This window comes from Scyliorhinus torazame, chromosome 17 (genome assembly GCF_047496885.1).
Source record: "Scyliorhinus torazame isolate Kashiwa2021f chromosome 17, sScyTor2.1, whole genome shotgun sequence".
NCBI classification, from domain to species: Eukaryota; Metazoa; Chordata; class Chondrichthyes; order Carcharhiniformes; family Scyliorhinidae; genus Scyliorhinus; species Scyliorhinus torazame.
Window position 1 is genome coordinate 174,645,417 of NC_092723.1, and position 27,585 is coordinate 174,673,001.

General features: G+C 42.1%; 1 protein-coding gene across 5 annotated transcripts in view; it reads right to left on the reverse strand.

Annotated features, from left to right (window-relative positions):
- Positions 1 to 27,585, reverse strand: part of usp7 (ubiquitin specific peptidase 7 (herpes virus-associated)) — a 148,340-nt gene that overhangs the window by 14,366 nt on the left and 106,389 nt on the right. For all 5 annotated transcript variants that reach the window (XM_072481707.1, XM_072481703.1, XM_072481702.1 and 2 more), the window contains 13 exons: positions 25,280 to 25,360; positions 25,103 to 25,193; positions 24,942 to 25,024; positions 21,292 to 21,401; positions 18,452 to 18,608; positions 13,246 to 13,390; positions 12,013 to 12,143; positions 11,021 to 11,155; positions 9,854 to 9,955; positions 6,634 to 6,739; positions 4,037 to 4,129; positions 3,892 to 3,959; positions 3,213 to 3,313 (listed from right to left, as the gene is read on the reverse strand). In XM_072481707.1, coding sequence (XP_072337808.1) covers positions 3,213 to 3,313; positions 3,892 to 3,959; positions 4,037 to 4,129; positions 6,634 to 6,739; positions 9,854 to 9,955; positions 11,021 to 11,155; positions 12,013 to 12,143; positions 13,246 to 13,390; positions 18,452 to 18,608; positions 21,292 to 21,401; positions 24,942 to 25,024; positions 25,103 to 25,193; positions 25,280 to 25,360 — 1,403 coding nt within the window. The remainder of the gene's footprint in view (positions 1 to 3,212; positions 3,314 to 3,891; positions 3,960 to 4,036; positions 4,130 to 6,633; positions 6,740 to 9,853; positions 9,956 to 11,020; positions 11,156 to 12,012; positions 12,144 to 13,245; positions 13,391 to 18,451; positions 18,609 to 21,291; positions 21,402 to 24,941; positions 25,025 to 25,102; positions 25,194 to 25,279; positions 25,361 to 27,585) is intronic.

A 27,585-nucleotide genomic window follows, 5' to 3' on the forward strand; every position in this document is an offset into this window, starting at 1 on the left:
GGGGGCAGGAACTGAAGACATGGGTGGCTTGAAGTGTTGCTAGTCAACAATCACAGAATGGGTAACAGGATTTGGTGCAAGTAGGACAAGCAGATTGTGAAAGGCCAACTCTGAGTGCACTGAAATAGTTAAGTCCAGAAAAGCACAGATGAGGGTTTTTGCAGAAAATCAGTTGAGACGTGAAGTCAGGTAATGTTAAGGTAGCAGAATTAGAGTGTTTTAGGAATGGCAAAGATGTGGCCAGAAGTTCATCTCAGGGCAAAATATCACACCAGGGTTACAATCAGTTTTGTTCCTGCCTCAAGACAGTTGCCAGGGGGAGGGATGAAGTCAGGAGCTAAGAAACAAGAGTTTGTGACAGACTTAAAGCAAATGGTTTTGGTCTTCCTAATATTTAGCTGCAGGAAATTTCTGCTTAATTAGTATGGACGCTGAACAAGCAGTCCGATAATCCAGAAAGCACAGGTCGCGAGAGGAGTGGTGCTTGAAGAACTGTATGTCAACAATGAGCATATGGAAAAGGACGGCAGTGTTTTCTGATGTCACGGTGGACTCGATGAGAAATGGCAGGGGTGGGAGGTCGCAAGGAAACATTCTTACAGGACAGCATGCACAGGCAGGGAAGTCATTGCAGGTGATTTATTGGCTCTGACTGGATACATCAGAATCAGGTGAGTGCAGTCCCTCCCAGCTAGACGATGATGGGGGAATTGGAAGGGGATGGTGTGGCCAACCCTGACAATGGCTGTAGACAGATTGAAAAGAATGAAGAGGGATAATTCACCTTTGGTGACAATCATTGTCTGGAACATTAAGCCTGCCCAGTCACTAACTCATTTCCAACTCACGAAAAAGGTGGAGGATGAAGGCAACAAAGAAGAAATAAAAGATGGCTCACAGACAAACGTACCAAGTTTGAAGGAAATAGAAGGTCGAAGAATATCCCATAATATGAAAGTAAACTGAACTACAGACATTAGTTATGCATTAAACACACAAATGGTAGAGCTAGTTTCTCGCAGAAACAATATTTGGGAGAACTTGTTCACACAACACTTGCAAACTGACATTTACCGATCTGCTGTCTGCAAGCATGTATTGAGACTGGTAAAGCTATTGGCCAATTACCACACAGGGATGTGAATGCTCCATTGAGTCTATTGAAGACCAAGATCAATAGATTATTGATCTGTCAGGGAATCATGGGGTATGGGAAGTGGGCTAGAAAGTTAAGTTAGAAGATTAATCATGAGGGTCAGGGTGCCAAATTGCCTATAAGAAATATGGCCCATTTCTACCATGACAAGCTTGCAAGAGTTTAATATAGAAGGACCCAATCTTGCAATTCACTAAAGTTGACCAAATTTCTACTTGAACAATACCAAAAACAAAGAAAATGAAAGAGTATTGGATGGTATGTGATAGTTCAGAATACATCTACCAACGATAATACTAGAATCCCATCTGCCAGCTAGTTTTCTGGTTTCCATTTCTGCCTCCAGCATGGAAGAGTACAGATTGCCAATTGTAAGGAGAAACATGCAACGGTTAGGCAATTTCATTACCCAATGTGGAGGCAAGCTGTGGTCTAGAGCCTGTCACAAAGGAGCAGTAACTCACACTGGCCTATTGTGCGTCTGCAGGATGGATTACATTTTGAGCTGGGGCAACAAAGTTTGAGTTGAGGTAACAAATTTTGATACCTGCAAAATACTGGAAAAATAAGGTGAAATATGCTTTCAGCCACCAGATTTTTTTTTTTGGGTGGAATGAAATAGTTACAAACATCCAGTGTCACTGTTTACAGGTGAGTTTTTAAATTTCTTGAAACATACTAAGAAAACCAAACTGTAGGTAGCATCACTGTAAACTTTAACTAGAATATTAAGTTTTTGCAGAAATGCAGCACTTATTGCAGATCTCTAGAGAAGCTTCTCCCAGCTCAAACCACAATTATGCAGATCAACGACTCCAATAGTTAAATAAACAGCTTTGCGCTAGCTAATAAGAGTTAAAAAAAGATCCTAAAGTCTCAAGTTGAATTGTTGGCCCACACCCAAGTTAGCTGATTAGTGGTTCAGGAGTTTGGACACTACAATTAACTTCATGGACCGGACATTAGTTAGTTCGGGAGCAATCCCACACCAAATGCTAATGAGTAACCTTTGCTGGAAAGTGCACTTCTGTGGACTTTGACCGACATCAAAATCTGCCTTAGACACGACACCCCACGGTTGAGTAACTGTCCAAACAGTGGGTTATTTGGGCAATGCAGTTATATTAACAGACTCTTGGCCCCTGTGGCATCCTGCCCCATCAAGTGGCAATACCGTAGAAAAGGAAAATAAAACTGGCATGATAAAGGGCACAGATTAATGATAGCATTTCTAACAAGATTGTCTTGAGTTGCTATCCAAATCTAAATGGGCAGAATTGGCATGCTCTCTTGGCAAAATGCTTTTTGTGTTTAAGAAAACAACGTGCTGGAGAGAAACTGTCTTTTACACAAATTTCAGAATTAATACTTGTGACACGGGGCTGACGTACTATGGGTCAATTATATGATGAAGGATATCAATGGGTCAATTATATGATGAAGGATATCAATAAGGATAACAACCATGACAAGATTGGAAGATTTCCATCAGTTTTATCCATATTATCAGTTTTAGAAGAGTTAAATGTCTCATGGGTTGCCTGCTCCAGTCTTTCACACTGAATTATTCTGGAATAAGATTGCTCCTAATGCATTTTGGTGGAGTTAAATGAGTGTTATCTAGTTATCACTTTTGTTGTACTTCTGTAGAAAAAAAAACCTCCTGCCCACTCCCCAACATTTGTATAAAGCAATATTGGCACTATTCGTTTCTGGAATTTCACAACTTCCCACCACAAACTAGAAACGTGCACATCAGGACAGCAAAATCAGGGCAGCACGGTGGCGCAGTGGGTTAGCCCTGTTGCCTCACGGCGCTGAGGTCCCAGGTTCGATCCCGGCTCTGGGTCACTGTCCGTGTGGAGTTTGCACATTCTCCCAGTGTTTGCATGGGTTTCGCCCCCACAACCCAAAGATGTGCAGGCTAGGTGGATTGGCCACGCTAAATTGCCCCTTAAATTGGAAAAAATTAATTGGGTACTCTAAATTTAAAAAAAAGCAAAATCATACATTAGCAATTTGAGTTCCATTAATTTGCTACTAAAGCATCACCTACTTCTGAAATACTATAATATCGCCATCCATGAGCTCATCAAGTGCTTTATCAAGGGACACTTCATAATCCTGAATTCTCTCAGTTAAATTGGGTTTTACTTCCTAAAGTAAAGACAGTTTTACAAATTAATATAAATAATCACAAAAGTAATGTTGCTTATTTGTTGCAATTATAAAAGCATAAAAACGGTCAACCAAATGACTGTAGCTACATCATACACATGCAATTGGTGATCTTGAAGATTTATATTTTATAATGACTTTCATGGATCTGAGCATCTGAGCAGAAGCGGATTTTTCATGATCATTTTAAAATCATATTTGTCCAATATTGTTTACATCGTTGGGGGGGTGGGGGGTGGGGGGAGAGGAGAAGAGAGAGAAAGAGGGAGGGGAGAAGGAGAGAGAGAGAGAGAGAGAGAGAGAGAGAGACACACACACATCACAAATGACCCTCAATCTTCCTTGTGACCCAAACAACATACCAGTTCAGTATTGGAAATGGCTGTCCAATGTATTCTGAATCAACATGATTGACTAAATAATAGATCCAATTTTCGTTTCAATTTACAATTACCAAATAAACTGTTTGAAGTCAAATTTTATGTAAAAGCATTTTTTTATTGAAAAAATATTGCATTTATGTTTTACAAAGTAAACTTGGTCATGTATTTTCATACCTCATAGAGGATAAGGTTAGTTCCTTGCGGAAACCCTGCTCTCTCACACATGATTGGCAGTAAATCACCTGCACACAATAAATAGAGTAGTTAATTCTTTGCAATAGCTGTACAAATTGATATCTGTATTCAGTTCTCAACTTACGTATTTTACACGATATAGGGGTGTAAATATGTCCACAGTAATTCAGGCTCCGAGTTTTGGGGTCGTACATCTTCAAAAATAACATTACATCATCTGAAGAAAAAGCCATAGCATTATCATATTGCACATTTGCAACCAATTTCTTTATTACAACATGCAATTATGGAGCATTTTAACTTAATCCTTTAAAGGCATGTCCTCAAACAGGTATAAAAGTAATTAAGTGAAACATAACTGTTGCCCAAGTCATATTAATCAACAGAACTGTTTCTTTAAATGGCTGCTATCTCAGGTACAACCCTTCAATTGACCCCCTCTCATGGTGTATTTAAACTTCTCCAGAAGCAAAACCTCACCTCACTAAACTGAGGCACTGGGTGGAGTTGCCAACCTCCACCCCAGCAGGACTCGTCTCCGAGCAATCAGTGAGGCGAAGTTAGGAACATCCACCCCCGCACCCACCCGCAGTTCCGGTTAAGTGCTATACCCCAAATGTGGCTACCAAGGGACGGGGTTCAATTTCGATGTCCAGAATCACCGATGTGTTGAAAAAGGAGACCAAAATTAGGGTTAGGTCCAAAACTTGTGCACATGGTTAAATTGGCTCCCTCGAACAGCACCCGCACCGGTCCTCAACTCTGGCAATAACGTGACTCATTCTAGCTCTGGTCAGGAACACTGAACAAGTTCAGCCTTGCACACGAGGTGGTGGTGTTCACCTATGAAGGGCCTGACTCCACACCTCATCCTCCAACACGAGACCCCCCAGCTCCTCCTCCCACTAGGCTTTCACCCCCTTCACCGAACCCAGATCTTGCACTAGATTCAGCCCATATATCCTGGACATACTCCACTCCTCCAACTACACGCACCAAAGGAGGGTGGTGCCTCTGGGTTTGTCGAACAAAATTTCATACCTGAAGGTACCTTTTTAAAAAAATTAATTCAGAGTACCCAATTATGGGGCAATTAACATGGCCAGTCCACCTATCCTGCACATCTTTGGGGTGTGGGGGCAAGACCCACTCAGACACCAACATACCTGAAGGTACCGAAAGGTACTGAGAGCCCAAACATCACTTTCAATTACTCCAGGCTGGCAAACCAACCGTCCAGAAATGGGTCACAATCTCGCCAGCCCCTTCCCCACTCCAAATGGGGCATCCAACCTCACTGGCTGAAACAGGTGCACAACTATGGGCCAGCCTCAATACTGACTGAAGTTTAAAATGTCGATGGCGCTGCCTCCATATTTTTACTTTGCCGGTGCGAATGGAAGAGAAATGCACCCAAACTGGACACCCTGTCTGACCCAGACTCCATCTGCACCCAGGTAGGCCCAGGATCCCCACAACATCCCAACACCAACTCGAAAAAGACCGGAAGACACTGGAAGAGAAATGGAAATCTTGGCAAAATGTTCATCTTAACTGACTGGACCCTACCGGCTAGGGACAAACAAAGGTTGCCCTCCCACCTTTGTAGGTCAGGTTTGACCTTATTCACCAGGCTGGTATAATTCAGCTTGCTGAGTGGTGCCCAATCTCAACCCACCTGGACCCCGAGATACCAGAAGCAAAAACAAAGTACCCCAAGGCTAGCTCCATTCCCCGGAGGCTGACCGGAAAATAGTCACTCTTCCCCCGATTTAATTTGCTCCCAGCTTCAGTATTCTCATCACGCCCCCATGGTGGGCATCAGGTCCTTCACATATAACGAAAGGTCATCTGCCTGCAGGGATACCCTATGTTCCATTCCACCCCTAACTATCCCTCACCACATGCCCGAGGCACTCAGGGCAATGGCCGATGGCTCAATCACTATTGACACTCCTGCCTCACTCCCCTATGTAACTGAAAAACACCAGACTCCTGGAATTTGTACGAATGCTGGTGAAAGGAGCCTGGTACAGCCCACAAAACAAACCCAGGGGCCTAACCAAACTTCTCCAAAACAGTGAAGAGATACTCCACCCTATCAAGCGCCTTTTCTGTATCTAATGGCACAAATATCTCTGGCTCCAGCCCCACCGCCAGGATAAGAACCATGTAGAACTGTTGCCACACATTGGACAACAGTCTTTGGTCCTTTTCAAATCCCGTCTGATCCTCCCCAAGCACCTCCGGGAGACAAAATTCCAACCTCAATGCCACAACCTGACCTAACAGATTAGCATCTATGTTAAGCAGTGAAATAGGATGGTATGATCCGCGATTCGCAGGATCCTCGTCACTTTTCAGGATATGGTAGATGGGTGCCTGACCAAGTGTCGCAGGAAGAGAACCCCGGGACAAAGAATCATTGAACATTCCCATCAATAACGGACCCAGCTGGTCCGGGAACCACTTGTAAAATTCCACTGGGAACCCGTGTGAAGGCCCCAGTGCCTTCCCTGTTTGCATCTGTCCTATTGCTGTTCGGACCTCCTCTAGACCCAATGGCAGCTCCAGCTCTTCCCACACTTCCTCTTCCACCATGGGAAACTCCAAGCCCTCCAAAGAGTCGGTCGTCCCAGACTGCTCCTCTGGTAGCTCTGACCTGTAAAGCCCCTCATTAAATGCCCCATTTTTAACAATATATGGTTAATATGGACTTACGATCTTTATCAAATTTGGGCAATGTTGCTCCACTGGCGGCCAACTCTGGATCTACTGTTTCTAGAAATATTGTCCATGGGTTGTCATTATCACTCAATTCAATCATCTAGGAGGAAAACAAAGTTTGGCTCATTAGACTACATTGATCTCACAAGTTTACTTCATGTTGCATAAAAACCTTCAATATCTGTGCACTAATAATGCACTGGCCTAGGTTCATGGTGCACGATGTAGTATTGAAGGCACTAATATAGCTCAATGTAGAAATATTATTGATCTCCTATCATGTGGCTTCAGAGTATAAGGCAGCTTATAACTGAACCGTTCCCAATTGGTATTAAGGTGTGTTGCTGTGAGAACAAATGTCTGGCTTGGTCTGTCCCTTCAAAAAAAGCAAGTCTATCTTAACAGATCAGAAATCTAATCCGTACCTCCTCTCTGCAGGATAGTTAGGGAGTAAACAAAGTTAAACAGGTACATTCTGAGGTCAGAATATATTGCTCAGGAAAGATGGTTTACAGTGAATATGAGAGCTACTTACTGTGATTCCCTGTTTTATGAGGAGTCAAACATGTGCACGACGGGTTTGCCTGTGCAATGCGGCAAAATGCAAATATGATTGTTATTTTGAGCACGACCAACTACTTTTAATAATTTACTCTCCTAGCCAGCAATAGTTACACAATAATCAGGATACCCTGATACCAATGATTTTTCCTAATTAAGAGTACAATAATTGCTGGTTCTCAAGTGATGCATGGATTTGTGAACAAAGTTCACACGCAGTGTTTTAAGAGTGAAGATATGGTGCTTTTAATGGAAGTCGCATGAATTTCCACTTCACAAAGGTGCCCGAGCTGGAGGTGGCCAAAGTAGTGAGCAGCTGAGAGATTGCGGCATTATCATGGGTTCTGTTAGAAGTGCTTGAATGATCTAGTGAGGGCTTGCTGGAGAATGGCATGCATGGTGCAGTGGCAATCCTGCATGTATGATATGGTATCCATGTGCAACTGCGTAGTACAAGGGCCTGGCACATAACAGGTTAATGTGTGACAGAGTACAGTACTGCCCACTCTGATGAGAGCGCACACTGGAACCACACCCATAGTCAGTTTAATGCTGGACAAGTGCAGTGTGTATCAGAAAGCATGAAGACAGCTCCTAGCTTGTACCTAAAGAGTTCCAACAAGTCAGTAAAGGCTTGACAGTTAACCCATGTAGGACTACAAATGCTTCTTCAGACCAGAACTGTACCCAACACCCTACACCACCAAGTGGATGACCCATGCACAGGAATTCAATGACAATCCAGGTGTGCATCAAGTCAGAGGGTAGCATTGCAACAGAGCACCATGGCCAATCATTAGTGCCTGCTGCCGTGACGAGCATGGATGAAAAGGAGTGGAGACACGTGGGTTGTGGTTTGCCCTTCCTTCCTCACAAAGATAATACAGATGGAAGCAGCAGCAACAGAGATTGCTACAGTGACAGCGGGCCAGGCTGACAACAGGAGACGCGAGTGTGGAGCCAGAGATGCGATGGCTGCAGATGCAAATTGTTCATACCATGTCTTTTCTGTGGCAGTGCAATAGTATAGAGCCTTGGTTAGACTGCATCTGGAGTACAGAGTAGTTTTGGTCTCCTTATCCAAGGAAGGATATACTTACCATAGAGGGAGTGCAATGGAGGCTAATCAGACTAATCCCTGGGATGGCAGAATTATTACATGAGGAGAGATTGAGACAACTAGACCTGTATTCCCTGGGAGCTGCCTAGAATGAGAGGTGACTTCAAATTTACACAATTGTAGATGTAGACTGGATGTTTTCCTTGGCTGGTTAGCCTAGAACCGCGGGGACAGACTCAGTACAAGTGGAAGGCCATTTAAGACTGAGACGAGGAGGAATTATTTTCACTCAGATGCTTGTGAATCTTCGGAATTCTTCAGCCCAAAGGGCTGTGGAAGCTCATTGAGCATGTTCAAGGCAAAAATCAATAGATTCCTGGATACTAATGACATCAAAGGATATGTGGAAAATGGTATGGAGGTAGATAAGCCATGATCTGTTTGTTGCCATCAGTGTTTCCTCTGGATGGCCATTTCCTACACCAGTAGTACTGCTGTTCCCCCTCATCAGAGGTGTAGGTGTAATCAAGAGAGTCATCCAGTATCAGTTCAACTCTTGGCTGCTGTGTCAAGTTGTGCAGAGCACAGATCACCATGATGTGGGAAGTGATCGAGAGTCCTAATTGGAATGCTCCCCACATCGGAGGTACATTTTCAAAAGGCCAATTGGCGGGTCAACGTTCACTCATGTAGTTAGATCTAGTGGCTGTATGAGTCCTCTGCCTCGATGTTGGTGTGTACAGATTCTCAGTGAATACTGCTTAGAACTCAGGACTTATTCACAAATGTTTTCTGATTATGCAAACATGTGCAACACCTGGGACTGTGAATTGAAACTTCCCAGGAATGTAACGCACTCTGGTCAGATATTTTTGCAGTGGTCTCATACGGTCTGCACATTGAGCGAGTGAAAGCTCTTCCTGCTGACAAAAGAACCTGGCTGTTCGAAGGGAGTCTTGAAGGCAAAACGCATGCAGTCCAGGATCCTCTGGACTCAACAGAATCTGGCTTTAGTACTGAATCAGACTAGAACCGTACAGACACTTTGCCCTCGTGAACAAAGCATCCATCAATTCTTATGCTGTGATGGGCTGCAGGTTGAGAGATCCCACAGACATACCCAGCGGATCCCCGCAACAACCCGACAGTGAGAAGGATGTGCAGCACAGCCATCTCCACTACCACAGTCAATGAGTGTCCACCACACCCCAGTGGCATCAACTCCTCCAGAATGTCACATAGGTCAGCAATCAAGTCCAAGAAGCTGAACTGCTGTCTGCAGACTCTGTCCTGGCCTGGAGTATTTGCTGCCTCGCTGTCCTTCTGCGCTCTCCAGCACACCATGTTGCTGATACAACTGCCTACTACGATGTGTCCATACGGATTCTCAAACAAACCATCGCAATATTTTTGATTGAAGGAGGCACTCTGTGTAGCGTATTCATTTCTCGATGCAGCTGTTTATCCTTCATGGGTATCAAATTCCTTGCCTTGAAATACCCAACAAAAGCTTTTCATCGGTTTATTCCAGGAAAGGCCACAAAGTCACTTCAAAATCTACATGGGAATTCATCCTAGAATGTACACACTTACAGTTTTGTTGCTGTCCGCTTCGTAGTCCAACATCGCAGGTCTTTTAGTCCCATTACTCCGAGCCTGCATTGGCCACAACCGTATCTGTTCCTGTGGATATCCCTAGATTAAAGCAAGAGCAACACATTAGATCAAAATGTAGGTAAAATCAGTTACATAATTAAAAAATATTTAGTACAGCATTCCAATTCAGTAGTTTCAAGGAAGTGACAACTTGTCATGGTGCTTTATTGAAAATTTAGAACCAAGTGCACAATCTTGTGAGTAAGAAACACAAAATGCTCTATGCAGAAGTGTGCTGTACATCTCAGAACCCAAAAGAAATATTTTCTCCACGGCCTCGAGGAAGGTGGCAATGCCTGATTAATTAAACCACACACACCCAAAAGTTTCAGGGCTACACCGAGAAAGTGATCTCAACTAGGGTATAATCTGGACTGTTACAACTGGCCAATATTCTTGGGTTGGGAAGTGAGGCACATGAATGAATGGTCTTGGTGTGGCTTGGAGAATAGCTTGCAGATGGCCGTGTCCCAATGTATCTGCCGCCTTTGAGGTGGTAGGGGCTGCCGGTTTGGATGGTGCTATCAAAGGAGGCTTGCAGTGTATCTTTTTCTAGCACTGTGTACTGGCGGTGGCAGGAAGGGAGTGAATATTTAAGGTGTGGATGGAGGGTTGATCAAGCAGGTTGCTTTGGCTTTGATGGTGTTGAGCTTCCCGAGGTTTGCTGGAGCTGTACTCATCCATGCAAGCGTCGAGTATTCCATCCCATTTGCAAGAAAACTTCCAGTACAGTATGCTGTTTCAAGTACTGCCATCGTATCAACCTAGATTGAAGTCTGATGTGGGCCATGAACTCATGAACTCTGACAGATAAGATGGCTATTGCTAATCCAAATCTGATGCCTGAAACGAAAGACACTTACTTTCCAGTGCCATTGATTTTTGAAAAATGTGAACAGTACTACTGTTAAGATTTATATTAATGTCACAACACCCAGTGCCTTTTGATGAAAGCCTGAAGTGATCCAGAACAGATTCAAAAGTACATTTACATAGCAATTCTAATTATTTGGTCATATGCCAATTAAGACGATAGAAAACAGTTCTTCCGTGGACAATGCTCTTCTGGTTTTAGTGTTGAACATGCCGTGCTGAAATACTAACCATTGTTTGAGATAGATTCTGAACAAACTCTGCAAGTGTGGAATTTTTCAGGACTTTGAACACCGTATATTTCACTTTTTCTTCATCGTACATGTCATTACCCTGATGTCCACAGAACTGGTCTTCGGTTACTATCTAAAGTAAACAAAATGCAGGAATCCGCTGACTAGATTTAATTTAAAAATAAAATTACAATATTGCCATTCATCTAAATCAGTTTGCATTTGGCTTCATCATAACCACAAAGCCACACGAAGCAATTCACTTCATTTGAGTTGATGGGGGAAAAGAAAGCGGAGTGGTGTTAAAAACAAGCTCCTGATTCCACTCCCCCATTTTGTACTACGGTTCAAGGGCAATTTCCCTTCTTTCATCACCAACCGATCCTGCTTCCCCCCTCCCCATCTCTCACACACCATTACCACTCCCTTTAATTCCTTTAGTGACTAGAAAAATGCACTCAGTGACTAAGTATTCATAACCCTCTGGGACAGAGAATTCACAACCATTCACAACCCTTCGGGAGTAGTTGTTGTTTTTTTTTTTAAAAAGTAAATTTAGGAGTACCCAATTATTTGAACCCAATTAAGGGGCAATTTCTAGCAGGGCCAATCCAGCTAAGCTGCTCATCTTTGGGTTGTGGAGAGACCCCCAGATATGGGGAGCTTTTAGTGTAATCAGGACACAGCTACCCACTACCTTTCAAATGGGGCTTTGTTCTTATAGCTCTGCAGATGAAAAATTAATTTTAATAAAAAATGCGGTCGAATTGCACAATTTATCAAATTACAGGTGAAGTAATTTGTCTTAAAAAAAAGCCTGAAGACGTACGTGGAATTACTTAAATTTGAATATCTGCCAATGTGTAAAGTGTGCTGTCTGTTTCCTAAACACACGTGGCAAATTCCAATCAAAAGTAGAGTGCATATTGCGACAGGGAAGTGCATCAAGAATTGCCGTCAGATGTAAATGACACAAGAATGCTCTAATACCTGCACTTGCATGTAGAGGTGTGCTTCTTGTCTCTCCTTTCTTTTCTGAGCCTCCACCCTCTTCTCTTCTTGCAGGCGCTCCACCAATTGTTGTGGAATGTTATGGTCTGTGACAGCTTGTAAAACCTCACCTTTAAACAGAGTTTTGAACACATTTGTTTTCATGTAAATTGCCCAACAGAAACCCAAAATGAAACAAATACCCACATAAGCGTTGAATGACCCCAAGCACTTCACAGTGAGTAAATTACTCGGTGTACTCGCTGTTGTTTTGCAGGCCAATCTGCAAAGATGATTTCACAATCAACTGATATGGACAAGTTAACCTGTTCAGGAAGAAATATTGGCCAGTACATCTAAGGAACATTCTGCTGTGATAATTTTTCATCCACCTGAAGAAGCAGATGAAGCCCAAGATTAACAGGTCAACAATACTTAAACAAGCAAAGCACACAATTTTAGTTCATTATTACATTTATGGCAAAACACGTTTCGAGGCAACTTTAGGGCAATGCCAACTAGATCTATGATGTTCAAGAAAGCATCCATAAGGTTATACAAGTAGTGATGGGCTGTCCATTAATCAATATGCTACCAATGTACTCCCGTTGATTGGTCAACAGGTTCTGCAATCAGTCACAAATGCCACTGCACTCACTTGAAAGGAACTTTTGCCAAATGCGGGAATACGAACATTGGAAATAGGAGACTATTCAACCCCTCCAGCCTGTTGCGCCATTCAATAAGATCATGGCTGACGTATGTCAAGTTCCACATTCCCCATTTAACCTGATAATCTTTGCACAACAAGAATCTACCTCTGCCTTAAAAATATTCAGTTAACCCGCTTCCGCTGCCTTCTAAGGCAGTGTTCAAAAGTCACACAATCCTCAGAAAAATATTCTCATCTCGTTCCTTTAAGGGTGAGCCCTAATCTGAAAACATTGCCCCCGAGTTCTGGACTCACCCACAAGAGGAAACATCCTTTCCACGTCCACTTGCCAATACCGTTCAGGATCTTATAAAATTCAATCAAGTCAGCCCTCACTCTTCTAAACTCGAGCGGAAACAATCCCAATCTTTCCAACCTATTCGCAGAAGACAAACTGCTAATTCAGGTCAATCCTATGACAAACGAGAACCCCCTTTCTCAATGGTCAACCACCCGTTGAAGATCTGCTAATTGGATAAACCTGCAAAACGTTTTCCAATCTACATTCAAAACCTGCTTACTTAATTTTGATTCTCTGACGTACACCATCATGTAAGCGTTGGTGCAGTGTCGCACAGATAAATCATCGTCATGACCTCCATAGTTGTGTTCAATTGCTTCTTCTTTTGTACATCTTGATACAACGTCATCATCAAATTTACACCACTTGGAAAGAGGACAGACAAACAGAATTAAGTACTTCATCCCAAATAATTTTATAGTCAACAAAGGAAGTAATCAAAACAGTTAAAAATATTGTTTCATGATTTAATTAAACGGAATTAATTGGAACGCTCTAAAAGAGGGTGCTTGCTTTTAGAAGGCTACCAATTAAGCTTTCAATTAATGTTCAAATACAAGATGAGTTTCAAGGGGCGGTACTAATGGGCCAATATGGCAGAACAGATAACCTGACAATGCCTTAAGCTTAGACCATTAAAATCTGAAGGATAGGTTACCAGTATTGGTGTATAACTACACGGTGAAATCTTAACATATTAACTTGAGCAATCTTTTGATGTTGCATGCTGTTGGGACCATACATTGATTTTTTTTTTAAATACAAGACTGTGCTAAATCCATAACAAAATACCAACTGTAGCTCAGGACAAGCCAAAGCACTATCCTTTTAAATACAAAAGGGAACGTCACGTCAACAAAATTTTGAACATACAAGTGCACTGCTCTTGGGTTAAAAGCAATTATCAAAAGTTACTTCAATGGTGCTTTTGGATTAGAGCCTGAAACATTAAGAGTGGAAAGACAATTAAGTCAGGTAATGGGGTTAGACAAGATACAGAAAACTAAATTAAATTGTTCTACTCTTTTATTGATGTTTTAAAAAACCTTGCAGAAGGCAAGAAAATATCATACATTGATGTACGATAGTGTAAAGTAATTACGTTGAAGTTAAGAGTCTCGGTATCAAAACACTCCTCATAAAATGGCCAAAATTCTAGCCACCCAACTTAGATGATTCCTCCCTTTCCTCAGCGTGAAAGTGCACTGCTGTGGGCTAAAGGAGTTGCTTTCAAGTTTCAAGATATACCCTATCACAAAAGGGGAGAGGCGAACAGAGACTACCAACAGAAGCAGTGATTCCCCAGGTCAGAATACTTCAGTGCATTTCTCCAGAGACATTTGTTCTCTTCAGTTTCAAGGTAGCAATGCCTACGTGACTTGAACAGCAATTAAAACCAACAATCATAACACTACACCATTGCTTGCATTAATTGATGCAAGCGGTTTGTACACCAGTTATAAATCCTCTACACTAGCATCTCATTAAAAATCTGAAAGATTTGCAGTCGGAAGGGCAGACAAAATGCATCTAAAGTTCTCATAAATGCCACTCAAAGTTTTTCATCACTGCCTCTAGAATTTGTTGGTGTATTTTAAATTCAACAATGTAGCATGAACAGTTTGCATACAGAGAAACAAGAAAATAGGAGGCCATTCAGCCCTCGAGCCTGCTCCGCCATTGATTATGATCAAGGCTAGTCACCCAACTCAATAGCCTGGTCCCCCTTCCCAATTTTGTTTGATCCCCTTTGTCCCAAGTGCTACATCTAACTGCCTCTTGAAAACATACAATGTTTTGGCTTCAACTATGTCCTATGGTAACAAATTCCATAGACCGGCCACTCTCTAGGTGAAGAGATTTCTCCTAATCTCTGACCTAAATAGGGGCGGCATTGTGGCACAGTGGTTAGCACTGCTGCCTCAGCGTTGAGGGCTCGGGTTCAATCCCGGCTCTGGGTCATTGTCCGTGTGGAGTTTGCACATTCTCCCAGTGTCTGCTTGGGTCTCACCCCCTTAATACAAAAAGATGTGCAGGGTAGATGAATTGGCCATGTTATATTTCCCCTTAATTGGAAAAGAATTGAGTACTTCAAATTGTTTCAAAAAGTCTTTCCTAAATGGTCTACCCCGTATCTTCAGACTGTGGCCCCTGGTTCTGGACACCCCACCATTGGGACCATCCTTATTGCATCTACCTTGTCTTGTCTGGTTAGAATTCTATAGGTTATGAGATTACTCCCCTCATTCTTCTAAATTTCAGTGAATATAATCCTAACCGACTCAATCGCTCCTCACACATCCGTCCTGCCATCCCAGGGATCAGTCTGCTAAACCTTTGAGGCACTACTTCTGGAGCAAGAACATCCTCAGATAGAGACCAAAACTGCACACAGTATTCCACGTGTGGCCTCACGGCCCTGTATAATTGCAGCAAGACGTCCTGTACTCATTCTCATTATGAAGGCCAATATATCATTTGCCTTCTTTACCGCCTGCTGCACCTGCATGCTCACCTTCAGAGACGAGTGTATGAGGACAACCAGGTCTCGCTGCACATTCCCCTCTCCTAATCCATGGACATCCATGTAATAGTCCATCTTCCCGTTTTTGCGACCAAAGTGGATAACCTCGGATGTTTCCAAATTTTTATACCGCATCTGCCATTCATTTGTCCATTCACTCAACTTGTCCGAATCGCACTGAAGTATCTCTGCATCCTCCTGACTGCTCACCCTCCCACCCAATTTTGTCATCTGCAAATTGAGGTATTACATTTTGTTCCCTCATCTAAATCATTAATATATATAGCGAATAGCTGGGGTCCAAGCACTGATCCCTGCGGTACCCCACTAATTACTGCCTGCCATTTGGAAAAGGACATGTTAACTCCTACTGTTTTCGGTCTGCCAGACAATTTTCTATCCATCTCAATACACTACCCCTAAATCCCACGTGCTTTAATTTTACACGCAAATTGATGTGCGACTTTGTTGGAAGCCTTTTGAAAGCCCAAATAAACCACATCCAGTGGCTCCTCCTCATCAACTCTACTTGTTACATCCTCGAAGAATTAGAGTAGATTTGTTAAGCATGATTTCCCTTCATAAATCCATGCTGACTCTGTCCAATCCTGCCACTGCTTTCTCAGTGCTCTGCCATAAAATGGTACGGTTTCAAATATAATACAGCTGAATTATACATGCAGTGCGGTCTACTGGTCACACCAGACTAGCTTAAGACTTTTAAAAACCTACACAATAACAATTTGACACTGGACTATAGGAAGTGCTTTTTAAAATTAATTTACGGAATGTGGTTAGGCCAGCATTTATTGCTCATCCCTCGTTACCCCCCCCAGGTGGTGGCGAATAGCCTTGAACCGCTGAAGCCTGAGGTGCAAGCACGCCCAGTGCTGTTAGGGAGGGAGTTCCAGGATTTGACTGAGCAACCGTGAAGGAACAGCGATACATTTCCAAATTGGGGTGGTGAGCAACTTGGAGAAGAACCTCCAGGTGGTTCGGTTCCCTGGTCTCTGTTGCTCGTCCTTCCAGGCGCTAGAGGTCATGGGTTTGGAAGATGCTGCCGAACCTCGGCGCGTTTCTTCCGTGCAACTTGCAGATTGTACACATGGCTGCCACTGTTCGAAGGTGGAGGCATTGAATGTTTGTGGAAGGGGTAGCAATCAAGTGGGCTTCATCATGGATAGTGTCGAGCTTAAGAGTATTGTTGGAGCTACATGCATCCAGGCAAGTGGAGGGTATCCCATTACATTCCTGATTTGTACCTTGTAGATGGTGGACAGGCTTTGGTTGGGTGGGGGGTTTGACCTGCTCTGGCAGCCACAGTATTAATATAGCTAGTCCAGTTCAGTTTCTGATCAATGGTAACACCCCAGGGAGGTGACTGTGGGAGATTCAGCGATCATGGGGTGATGATTAGATCCTCTCTTGTAAGAGTTGGTCATTGCCTGGCATTTGCATGGCGCAAATGTAACTTGCCAGCCCAAGCCTGGATATTGTCCAGGTCTTGCTACATTTGGATATTGACTGCTTCAAGGATTGTTGTGTCAAAGAATTGAGATCCATAAAACAAACACACATTTGTTAAACAGAAGTGAGTGCAACAGATTACAATAAAACAGCTTTCTATTGCAGGCTGCGTAAAGACCCAGTTAAGAAAGCACAAATGACCAGAGGTGTACGACTTGAGAAAACTTCAACTGTGATCAGTCACCAGAATGACTGTTTTACAGACAAATTCTTCCATTTGTGTCACATTTACACAGTAGCCCCAAACTGATGATTAACTCGGAGGCAATTTGAATAACAAACATGCCTCAATTTTCCTACTTTAGACAGACAGCACTCAGATGCATCAGCCACATTTTAACAATACCGATTTTAAAAATGAGAAGGAACTGGAGACGCAAATTAATCTCTCGCCATGCTGAAAAATTGAAGTCTGAAAAGGCATGACTTATTTCGCTTTTATGATTTAAATAAAAGTAATTTCTAAATTTTAAAAATAGAGAAATAAAAATGCAAAATAAATCCCTACAATTGCACATTTAGCAACATGTACTTTTTGAATAGCTTCCTTTAAAAGCAGTACCTGTAGTATTATGAAAAGTTCAATTACACTTAAAAGCATTTTTAAAAACCTTTTCCAACTACACAACTGGTAGAACTGAGAGACACCGATCATAGTATGGGTGAAACACATCAATGTTAAAATTCTCAGCTATGAGAGTAACTATGCAAATTTTAAAAATGAACTGCTGGCACGGAATGAACAATTTAAAAATACCCTGTTCACTAAGCCTTTATTCCTGCAATTTTGTAGCGAATTGATGTATGAAAAGAAATTGATCCTCTCATTCAAATTGAAACATTTAATTCTAACTTATAAAAATGATTCAGCAACTTCAAATTCCAGTTCTGAGAGGACAGTTACAAATGTGAAATATCCAACGTTGACCCTCCCACCCACAGAAGTGACCCGAGTAAACTGACTGTAGTACCCTCAATATCGACACGAGAATGCAGAATGGTAAATGAAGGCTTTAATAAGAAAAGAACTAGTCAGTGACCTAGATGTGTGCTTACTGAGTGCCACCTACAGGGCATCACCTTGTATACGGCTCCCTGGTGGGCGGAGTCCCCCAGGGTTCCAAACCCGATCTTAAAGGGGCATCACCTACATGGTGTTAAGGGTACAGTAACCATTCATCACACTGACCAAGAGCCAAAGTCTACTCGGTCAATTACAACATTGTGGGTAATTGTCTTAAATGGACGTCAACTTTTTTCTTCAAATTTCCACACAAACTCAATATTTCACATATTACCCAAACAGTAACTTTGGCTTGCTCATCAATACACACCCATTAAGTGTAGCTACTTCATCAGTGGTTTATATACTCACTTTACCATCACCCTTAGGGTTTAGGTAGACAACGTAATGTCCACCATGGTTATCTCCACTGTGCACCAACACTGCATGTAGTATGTAATTAGCAGAATCCTTGGGATCGGGTTTCTGCAGAAACTCGTCTAGGGGCAAATGCTCAGGAAATTCAAACCTTAAAAATAAAATTAAATTGCCCTTAGAAAATACTGAAACAGAGGAGAAAACTGTACATTTTATATTTCAGCAAGTGTGTAACGTGTATTGGGAGTCCAAAGTTGGTTTGAGATAATTTGGGCTAAATACTAATAACCTATTGCTAGTACTGCAGTTTTACTCATGTGTAACAGAAATAATTCTGGTCGAGCACAGACCATGCAAAGTCCCTCAAGTGATCATTCACATTATTCTTTGAAATAATAACAATGGAAGACAGTGATGTTATAAAAGAGGTCTTAATAAAATGCTAGATCAATTTGAGGCTAACTTGTATAACTACTGGTGATTGCCACTGTACCTGAACTCGTGTGTCTACAAATTCTGAACATTAAGTCTCCAAAATGTTTTGTACCACCATCAGTTCATTGGGGACAGTCATGATAATATGACAATCAGGAAGAATTCTGCTACAGGTTGACTGATGGTGCTGCTACATTCTCAAAGATTCAGAATTTGTAGAAAAGCTACTCCAAACACAAGCTACTCCAAAAACACATGAAAAAAGACTTGCAACGGTTGATAAACTATCATTTTCATTGACTGTTCAGCACACTTGCAAACTGCAGACTCTTTTAAAATAACAAGGTAAATGAACCGTGATTTGGTACCCAGTCACAAAAAAACAGAGGTAGTCAGAGGGAGAAGATTTGACAAGTTAGTGAGAAGGATGATCCGACTATCAGAAAGTATCTCAAGAACCATTTCCTATTTCTAAATGAAGATTTCAAAAAACACTAATTTCCACATTTTACAAAAATTAGAATGGTGTAAAATCTTTGCAAATCCTACTGCTGGTTCAGGAAGGTAATTTGCTCCAACAACTGTGTTAGGACAGCAGTTTCCAAACTGTACGTGGTAACATTTCCAGCACGCTGATCAATCCCAGTTTAAAGCCGTACTCAAGATTTCATAAAATCTTCAATTAAGCAAGGTGCTTTATCTAGATCGGTTTATCAATGTCTATGAATGCACAGAACACATTAAGGGGGGTATAAGGTGAATAGAAGGAGTCAAAAGTGTGAATCACCCCGTGTTTGCGTGGGTTTCACCGCCACAACCCAACGATGTGCAGGGTAGGTGGATTGGCCACGCTAAACTGCCCCTTAATTGGGGGAAAAAAATGAATTGGGTACTCTAAATTTATTTTTTTTAAAGCGCGAATCAAACTTCTAAATAACATGACTCGATTGAAAATAAGTTGTGCAGTGCCCATATATGCTGCAACCCGCTTGTATAATATCTTCAATCCAAAACATGAACTTTCGTCAAATTATTTTCTGCTCATCTATTTCCCCCTTTCAAATTAAAATACAGAAAGCCAGCTAATCAGCTTGTAAAGAAACTGCACTTTTATCATGTGTTCTCTTGTGCTTTCTTACAATTAGTACCTGAAAATAAACATTACATTTTCAAAGACCATTAAATCTATGCATAGGTCATAATAATCTGAACCATTGGGCACAATGCATTTTTGAAATAAAGATGTACTGATCAACTAGCTATTCTTCAAAATGGTTTAATCAGTATTTAGTGCAATATATATCCTGAAGTAATGAAATAAACAAAAAGCAAAGAACAGTACAGCACAGGAACAGGCCCTTCAGCCACCCCCAAGCCTGCGCTGATCATGCCCGTCTTAACTAAAACCCTCTGCACTTGCAGGGTTTGTATCCCTCTAAAGGCATCAAGTGTTTCTGATTATACCAAATAGAAGGTTCTCTTCCCCCCCATGGAATACTCCAATCTCAAGTTTTTTTGTTCATATCAGCTATTGCTGTTCTTAACACAGTTTCTCTTCCCTGGTCATTAACCCCTTTCTGTTTGGCAAAGTGAATGATTCTCAAAAACATTCCAAACTCCCCAAAAAAACAAAACTTGCATCCATCCGATGCAAAGATCCCAATCAATTAACTTCTGCAAAGTATCACCATGAGCTGTAGATCCAATATGCAACAGCAAAGTGGCAAACACAAACTCTGGCTGTATTCCCCAGTACTCTCAATCGTTACTAAGGGGCTGGTTTAGCACAGTGGGCTAAATAGCTGGCTTAGAAAGCAGACCAAGGCAGGTCAGCAGCACGGTTCAATTCCCATACCAGCCTCCCCGAACTAGTGCCAGAATGTGGCGACTAGGGGCTTTTCACAGTAACTTCATTTGAAGCCTACTTGTGACAATAAGCGCTTTCCATTCATTTTCATTTCATAATGGAAATCCAAGGGAATTCAACGGAAACAAAATTAACACCAACTATTTTGCCACTTCCTGGTAACAGTGGGCAATATAAAAAAATTACATCAAAAAGATGTTGCACAAAATGGAGGCAACAGGATCCAGTCAATTTAGAAAATAAAATCAATCATAGCAAGGGAACTTACATCAAATCTGTGCTCAATTCACTGCTGTTACACATACTTTTCACCATATGTATAAGACAAAACAGTTATGACTAAAAACTGATTGACGAGTCATTACAAGGCTTTTACTCTTAATATGATGTCTATTAACAATTAGGATTCCTCATCGGAATTCAGGTTTGGATTATCTTTGAAGGAAATATTTTGGCTGTTTAATACACAAATAAGTGCCTCATACGAAGGCTGAGTAAGAGTCAATATGGACAAAAATACAAGTCTGCTTACCTGTCATTTATCTTGATATTTTGATCAGTTTGTGGGTCATACATGAAACGCATAAGCTGAAGATGCAACACCGGTGGAAAGGTAAGAAACTTCACGCCCTTTTCTGCATCCTGTGCACAAGATATAAATTAATTTATATACCTTTAGGAATTTGATACAGACGGGCGTAAATTTCTCCCTAGGATGAGAACTGAGTGATCAAGAAACTATGCAATTCGTGGGGGCCAACATGCAGGACTTGTACAGGAAGCAGAACAGCACATGGCGACTCTTCTATCAGATGCCGTTGGTAACTTTTTCCAAATGGCTCCACCACAGGCGCACTGTTAAAGCTACAACTCGTGAAGTAAAGCCTCTGATGAGTTTTGAAATGGAAGATAGTAAATGCAGATGGGGTGAGTGTAACTACTGAAAGGATATGGATTAGATTTTAACGGCAGGAGAACTTTTTCTGATCAACTTGGTTTGGGTGATCCTCAACGTCTTACAATAAAACATGATCAAAATATCAAAAGGCAGAGGTTCCAATAACAATATCCAACTTTGATATGATTTTATGTAATGAACTGCAGGAATGCCAACTGACACAAACATGTTAAAGATCACACAACAATTAACCCCCATTTACAGCTTCAATATGAAAAAAGGCAGGAGGGAAGGTTGATAGGGTGGTGAAAAAGGCAAATGTGACACTTTTCTTTATCAATCGAGGCAGATTACCAAAGCAGGGAGGTCACGTTGGAGTTGTATATTTCAGAATGAAATATTTCTCAGAAGCATTAAGCCCCGAATGTGTTCTTTTAAAAAAGAAAACTGGTACAATTCAGTACTTTTAATAAAATAATTTGAATTATTTATGCAGTAAAAAATTAATATCTCAAAGCCTGACTGGTTTCCCTCCACTCATTAGTTATATTAACTGGGAGAGCCATGGCGTTAAGGGCTCAGATTGAGTGGAGTTTTTAAAATGTCTACAGGTGAACTTTTTAGGTCAATATTTAGAGGGTCCAACAAGGGACCCAATTCTGGGGAATGAAGCCAGACAGGTGACTGAGATGTTGGTGCAGCAGCATTTTAGTGATGGCAACCACAACTTGGTGCAATTTAAGCTTGTTATAGAAAAATAAATCTACAAATTGTTAAAAAAAAAAAGTTTTGGATTGGGAGGTGAAAATGAGCAGATTTAAATAAAATAAGGTAGAATCTGGCCACCGGAAACAATTACTCTGTGGAGCAACGGGAGGCATTCAAAAAGGAAACAGGGAGGGTACAGGCCCAACATATTCCCTCTAGAGTGGTACGAAGAAGTAACAAGCCCAGAGAATCACGGATGACCAGAGATATTCAGGATGTGATGAGAAGGAAAAGGGACTTTTAGCAAGTTCAAGGGAAGTAAATCAGCAGAGGCATCAGTAGGGTACTGAAAGTTTAGGATGGAGCAAAGAGGGGATATGAGAAAGCTCTGGCTGGTAAAAGTCAGAGAAAATCCCCAAGATGTTCCATAAGTATATCAATGGGAAGCACGTAACCAGGGAAGAGTACAGCCCATTAGGGACCAGGGGTACAATCTGTGGATGGAGCCAGAGGGCACTGGTAGGGAGTTGAACAAATACTTCACATCTGTCTTCACCCAAGAGAATGAGGATGTAGGTATGGAACCAGGGAGAGAGACTAAAGTTCTTGAGAGAATTGACATTGGGGCTACAAGGTAGCGCAGCGGTTAACACTTGCTTCACAACGCCAGGGACCCGTGTTTGATTCTCGGCTTGGGTCACTGTCTGTGCGGAGTCTGCACGTTCTCAGTGTCTTGTGTGGGTTTCCTCCGGGTGCTCCAGTTTCCTCCCACAGTCCATGATGTGTCGGTTAGGTGGATCGGTCACGCTTAATTGCCGCGGTGTGTCCAAGCGTTAGGTGGGGTTGTTGGGTTACAGGGTTAGGGTGGAAGTGAGGGCTCAGGGGCTCTTTCAGGGGCTGGTGCAGACTGAATGGGCCAAATGGCCTCCTCTGCACTGTAAATTCTATGACAAGGTATTGGGAGGCAGGCTTAAAAGTGGATAAATCTCCCGTCCAGACAAATTGTGTCCCAGGCTGTGGGAGGTAATTGCAAGGGCTATGGCCCAAATGTTTTATTCCTCTCTGGCAACGGGGTAGGTGTTAGAGGACCAGAGAACAGCTCATTGTGGTTCGACTACTTAACAACAGTTGCACAGATAAGCCAAGGAACTACAGACCAGTGAGTCTCACGTCAGTGGTAGGGAAACTATTCGATAACATTCTGAAGGAAAGAACCGATCTTCATTTGGAGAGGCAAGGTTTAATCATGGATAAGTCAGCATGGCTTTATCAGTGGGAGGACATGCCTAACAAATTTCACTGACATTTTTGAGGTGGTGGCCAGTTGTGTAGATGAGGGTAGTGCAGTTGATGTAGTTTATATGAATTTCAGCAAAGCCTTTGCAAAAGTCCTACATGGGAGACTCAAAGGCAGCAATTGCATATGGGATACTTATGAGACGGAGGGTGATGACAGACAGCTGCTTTTGTGACAGGAAGCCAATGTCCAGTGGCATACTACAGGGATCTGTGCTGGGTCCCCTATTATTAATCATTTATAGAAGCAACATAGATCTCTATGTGGGGGGCAGAATCAGTATGACCACAAAGGTTGGCCGGGTGATGATTAGTGAAGTCGTGTGTCTTGGGTTACAGGAAGGCAGACGGGATGGTCAAATGGGCATATAAGCGGCAGATGGAATTTAACCCTGAAAAGTGTGGGGTGATGCACTTTGGAAGGAGTAATTTGACAAGTATTCAACGAACGGCATGACACTTGGTAGTTCAGAGTAACAAAAGGGACCTTGGCATGTTTGTCCATATATCTCGGAAGGCAGGAGGGCAGGTTAATAGGGTGGTGAAAACGGCATATTGACACGTGCCTTCATCAATCGAGGCATAGGTTACAAAAGCAGGGAGATCATGTCGGAGCTGTATAGAACTTTGGTGAGGCCACAGTTGGAGTACTGCATACAATTTTGGTCGCCACATTTTGGAAGGATGTGATTGCACTGGAGTGAATGCAGAGGAGCTTCACGAGGTTGTTCAAGTTATGAAGTGAGGTTGGATAGGTTTGGGTTGTTTTCGCTGGAGCAGAGACGACTTGGGTCGACCTGATAGAGGTGTAAAAGATTATGAGGGGCACGGACAGGGTAGATAGGGAGCAGCTGTTCCCATTAGTCGGAGGGTCAGTTACGAGAGGACACAAGTTCAAGGTGAGGGGCAGGATGGTCGGGGGGGGGGGGGGGGGATGTGAGGAAAAGCTTTTTATTAAAAAAAAAACAAGAGGGTGGTGACAGTTCGAATGCACTGCCTGGAGGGGCAGGTTGCCTAATATCCTTTAAAAACTACCTAGATGAGCGTTTGGCACATCATAACATTCAAGGCTATTGGCAAAGTGCTGGCAAATGGGATCAGGTAGGCAGGTCAGGTGCTTTTCATATGTCAGTGCAGACTTGATGGGCCGAAGGGCCTCATCTGCATTGTATTTTTCTGTGATTATAATCTACCCCTGGCTGTTGCTAAATTGATGATCAGAATATTAGTCAAATGTAAAGCTTAACATTTCCTGATATTGTATAGCATCAGAAACATACCTGTAAACCATGCTCGCCAGCATCATATTTGTTGTCCCCATCCAGTTGCTCCACTGCTACATAATCTTTGAAAGATTCAAATACTGCAGAACAAAAAAGCCAACTGTTAATTTGTTGCAATTCTGAATGGATGGATAAAAAGTTTAAGTAGTTATACTTACTGTTCTTCTTTCCCTTTATACTGAGTTGAATATCATAATAATCTTCTATTCTCTCAGACCGATACTCCACATGTTTGCATTGAATATATGACTTTAAAAACGAAGAGAAAATGTTAACTGATGTCAAAAGCACCACAAAGGTCTTGAAATTGCTTAACTGAGTAATTAATTACTTACCACCATCTTTCCCCTGAACAATTTTGGAATTGTGCCCTCTACACAGGTTCCTTTCATTTTATTCTCAACATTATCAAGCAGCTGGAAAAAAAGTTGAGGAAACCTATTGTCAGATAAATTAACAATTACTGCAAAACTGTCCAGATTCACGCTTCTTCACAACACAGATAAGGAAAGTCTAAAATGTTAATCTAGAACTCGGGGCAGTTTTACAAATCCTTGCTGCAAGCAGAGAATCCTGTTACTACATGTACATATCAAATGCAAGCATGTGCTCATTGGATATGGTGTATTCAAATACTTGCCTTGCAAATACTACTGGCAGGTGAAGCTTTCCGTAGTGTTGCTTTGCAAAATTACATTTTATGCTAATATAAACTGTTCAGTTTGGAGAGGATTTTAAAACGTGAGCTCAGATCAGCAGCCATTTGGAACCTCTGTCAGCTTAAGGATCACAATTTAAAGGTTGTTGGGGACCATATAATTTCTCAACTAATAACAATATTGCAATATTGAGTTTTTATGCGAGCTGGCCTCGGCAAGAAAACAGTCTGCAGCTGACAAAAGAAAACAGCCATATGCTCTTTCAATTTGCTTTAGTTCCAAGTGTTTCCATTATTTGCTGATGTCCCTGCTGCCACCAAGTGGAATATTCTAAATCTGTTTCTACATTCCAAGTTTAAAACATATCAAAGTCCTGGAACTCCCTCCCTAACGGCACTGTGGGTGTACCTACAGCAGTTCAAGAAAGCAGCTCACCGCCACCTTCTCAAGGTAAATTAGGGATGGGCAATAAATGCTAGCCTAGCCAGTGAAGCCCACATCCCGAAAAAGATGAAAAAAAAACATTCAACAAAGTTCCAACAACCTCAAAAGGATGGTTCATTCATGAGAAACAAACAACTCGGCTGTATAGAATGCTGCATTGAGGACAGCATGATAGAAACAATGGAAAATTCAGTATTTTGAACAACCTCGATCCTAAAGTGACGAACGTGGCAGCAAGTAGGACAGTGACGGAGAAGGGATGCCAGATATTCAACAGGATAGTTTGGCAAGGGATTTAAATTCCTTCACAAAATCATAAAGTGACTTGGGTACAATCATTTGGTAGTACAGAACTTGACTATTGCTGAAAAACGAGAGACACGTCAAAACTTCTCACCTTGCACTCATCAGGACCCTTCAAGAATACCGATACAAGGGGAAAGAATAATTTTGACTGCATAAGAATCAGTTGGCAATTAAACTATAATTGGCTGGGGTGTTGCAATTGAGGATGCACCAGGTGCCTGACAGTTAACTGCCAAGCATAGCCTGAAATTGAAACCAGGCAGTTTGCCCCTGCTTGGTCATGGCATTGCCCGGAGGATGAGTCAGCAAACGGCTCTTTATTTTGTTGAGCTGAAACAGGCGTAATGTGTGCACATGTTCTTTGTGTTTGCAGAGAACTTATCAACATATTAGCTTCCAGTACATAGAAGGGCACCACACTGCGAGCCTGATTGACAATCTTAAACTGGTCATCAGTGTAAATCTTCTCTCACACACAGGATTATTCAGGAAATGCTGTCAAACTAACGTTGGATACAGTTTAGCTTTGCATGCACGAGTTGGTTGGGTGTGTTCTGTACTTGCCTGTTGCAAACAGTGGCTGGGAAATGCTGTTTGATGTAATCCACCGGGCTTTGGGACATACAGCCTACATACGGAGCATCACACTGGCATTGAAATTTATAAACTACATTACTAATTTCTTTAATAGGCAGAATGTCTTTTCAGCATCCTGCTCGTGGTGAATACCACTTGTTGCAATTGCATGGGAGCAGCGTGAAACAGCAAGCTTCACCTGTTGCTCACTTTTCTGAGATACCTTGTCTTTCCAGGGTCGTCGGAGGTAGACAGCAATTTTCAAGGCCGAAAGTAACACCCTTCATGAATTTGTGGGATATGCATGAAATTAATTGCTCAGGGTAGCCATTAGCCCAAAAGATGCCTTTGATATGCCCTATTTCAGCATAAAAAGGTGCATGGTGAGTGGCTTGGGCCCGGTTTACAAGGTTGCCAATACGAACATACAAATTAGGGGGAGTAGGCCACTTGGCCCCTGGACCAGCTCTGCCATTAAATAAGATCATCACTGACCAGATTATAACTTCAACCCCACATTCCTGCTGCCATGGTAATGTCACTTTCAGAAATATTTGTCTGCTCATGTTACTGCAGTGATGTCAGAGTGTGGGTGGAGCTGAGCTCTGGCTCTGCTTTTTAGTTTCACTTTGAGAAAAGCTTGGGTTTGTCTGTTT